The 2,090-nt window shown below is 55.0% G+C and overlaps 1 protein-coding gene across 1 annotated transcript in view; it reads right to left on the reverse strand.

Moving 5' to 3' along the window:
- Positions 1 to 1,611, reverse strand: part of BRF2 (BRF2, RNA polymerase III transcription initiation factor 50 kDa subunit) — a gene marked incomplete at its 5' end in the record, with an annotated part of 2,125 nt that extends 514 nt beyond the window's left edge. Inside the window, 3 exons of the mRNA XM_009577404.1 lie at positions 4 to 187; positions 861 to 1,182; positions 1,528 to 1,611. Coding sequence (XP_009575699.1) covers positions 4 to 187; positions 861 to 1,182; positions 1,528 to 1,611 — 590 coding nt within the window. The remainder of the gene's footprint in view (positions 1 to 3; positions 188 to 860; positions 1,183 to 1,527) is intronic.
- Positions 1,612 to 2,090: the final 479 nt, after the last annotated feature.

Here is a 2,090-nt window from a genome sequence, read left to right on the forward strand (position 1 = left end):
GGCGGCGGGCTGCAGCGACTGCCACGACAGGAAGGCCGCAGCCGTGACGATGGGAACAGGGTGCCGGCCGGTGATCAGCCACGTCTCGCTGGCCAGCTCCACGATCTGCATCGTTCGGGCAACCATCTTCTCCTTGTCCTCCACAAATGGGGCAGGGATGTCGGCCGCGTGCTGGAATAGCCGAAAACTGCAAGAGTAAAGAGCCCATCGTTAGCACCAGGGGACTGGGAAGCCTCACCACGCAGTGCCTCAGTAATCCAGCTCACTGGGGGAGCTGGCTGCAGTAAGGTCCTTTAGGACAGACACACCCCGCTCCTGCCATGGGCTTCTGCTCACGTTACCTAGCTAAGTGCTGCACTGCCCACTCTCCAAACTGAGGAGAAAGGGGCAGGAAGAGAAGAATCACAGCCCAGACTGACAAGGGAGGCAGAAAAGCCATCACAGTCTGCAAAAACCCCAGCACACACGTAGGCCATTGCCCCCAGCCCACCAGCCAACACCAGTCCTGCTCCTTCGGCTGCTCACGTCCACCTCCGGGCTACTCTGTTGTACTACAATCGCTGGACGGAACAAGAACTCGATGCATCATTTGTCATTCCAGGGACAACAAAGTGCACTCCCAGATCACGAATTTTAGATGCTGCTGCACCAGTACTGCTACTCAGCCTAACGGGCTCTCGGTAGATATGCCCCTCCTTAGCATGCAGGGCTGCAAAGGGAATACTTTTCCAGATGATGTGGTTTTGCCACTTTGTTTGAGAGCACTCAGCAACATGCTTGTGTGGACCTCTGCCCTGGCCACGGCTGCGTTTCAGAAGCTTTTTCACCCATGGTGAAATGGCTGAAAGGGGCCCCGTTACCTGTTCAGGTGCGTCTTCACCAGATCCCCCAGGCTCAGGGCCGGCACAGAGAGCCCGAGCTCTTTCTGAAGGCTCAGGTAGACGCTGGCAAACAGCTCCTGCTTCGCATAAAGGAGGGAGCAGATCGTCCCCATCGTCAGGGGCCAGTTGTGCTGTCGACAAGTCACGAAGACGCAGCAGCCCCCCAGCAGCTCCTTCTTCTCCAGACTGACTAGGTGGAAGGAGGGGTGCTGCAGAGCTCTCTGGAAGTAGGACACCGCCGTTTCCTCAAACACCGTCGGGAGGTGGAGGACTTTACAGAGATCCTGGACCCGCCTGATCCCTGTGAGAAGACACCGCCCTTAAAGATCAGCTCAAGCAGCTTCTGATACACACCTCTCCTCAATATTACACTGCAGCCAGCAATCACCCAGCCCCAGACAAAGGCGCGAGGGTTCCTGCAGCCCTGCAGACAACGTGAAAAGATCTCCCAAGTCCCTTAGTGCAGGAGAGGCAGTTTGCTGAAGGCAGCCACTGGCTGGATGCAGAACTAACTGCCGCCTTCATACCTTGCTGCCAGCTCTGAAGGCTTTTGCCATGTCCAAGAGCATTAGGAACATGTTAAAAAAACTAGAGTAGCAGCAAGAGAGAACTGGGGTGTGAAGGAAACCAAACGGCATGCTCTTACCTCGCTGCAGGCAGCGGCTCAGCTGCTCTTTCTGGCCAGTGCTCTGGGAATACGCCACCTCTGAAAAAGTCAGTGTTAGTAACTCTGGGGAACAGTGTCATTTAGATTTTGGGCAACCAGATGCCCATGATACTGGATTTCAATTACCAGAATTGACAGGTCTTTGAGGCCACTAAACTAGAGCTGGCAGCACAGGTTAAGTAATAGTGAGGAGCAGGACCCCTTAAAGCCATAGTTTCTCTACAAACAGAACCAGCAAATGGCCTCGGGGCTACTCCAGTACACTTATAAGAGATTAAAATGCCAAAAAGCAGCACACCACCAGTTCCAAGCCTAAAACCTGGCAGAAAAGTGCTGTCAGTCTGACTCTATCACGGAAAAACCATGCTGGGCTTTTGCTTAGGGAGGGAGGGGGAAAGCGGCTGGTCTCATCCTGGCAGCACCCAGCACTGCCCTCCACACAGAGCCCTCTCGGAGACCAAGAAACCTGCAGACGCGCAGAGCGTGCAAGGACAACGGCCCCTTGCCTGACTAAAATGGCTGCTTGGGGAGAGCTTCGTTCC

Source organism: Fulmarus glacialis, unplaced genomic scaffold, assembly GCF_000690835.1.
Source record: "Fulmarus glacialis isolate BGI_N327 unplaced genomic scaffold, ASM69083v1 scaffold8925, whole genome shotgun sequence".
NCBI lineage: Eukaryota > Metazoa > Chordata > Aves > Procellariiformes > Procellariidae > Fulmarus > Fulmarus glacialis.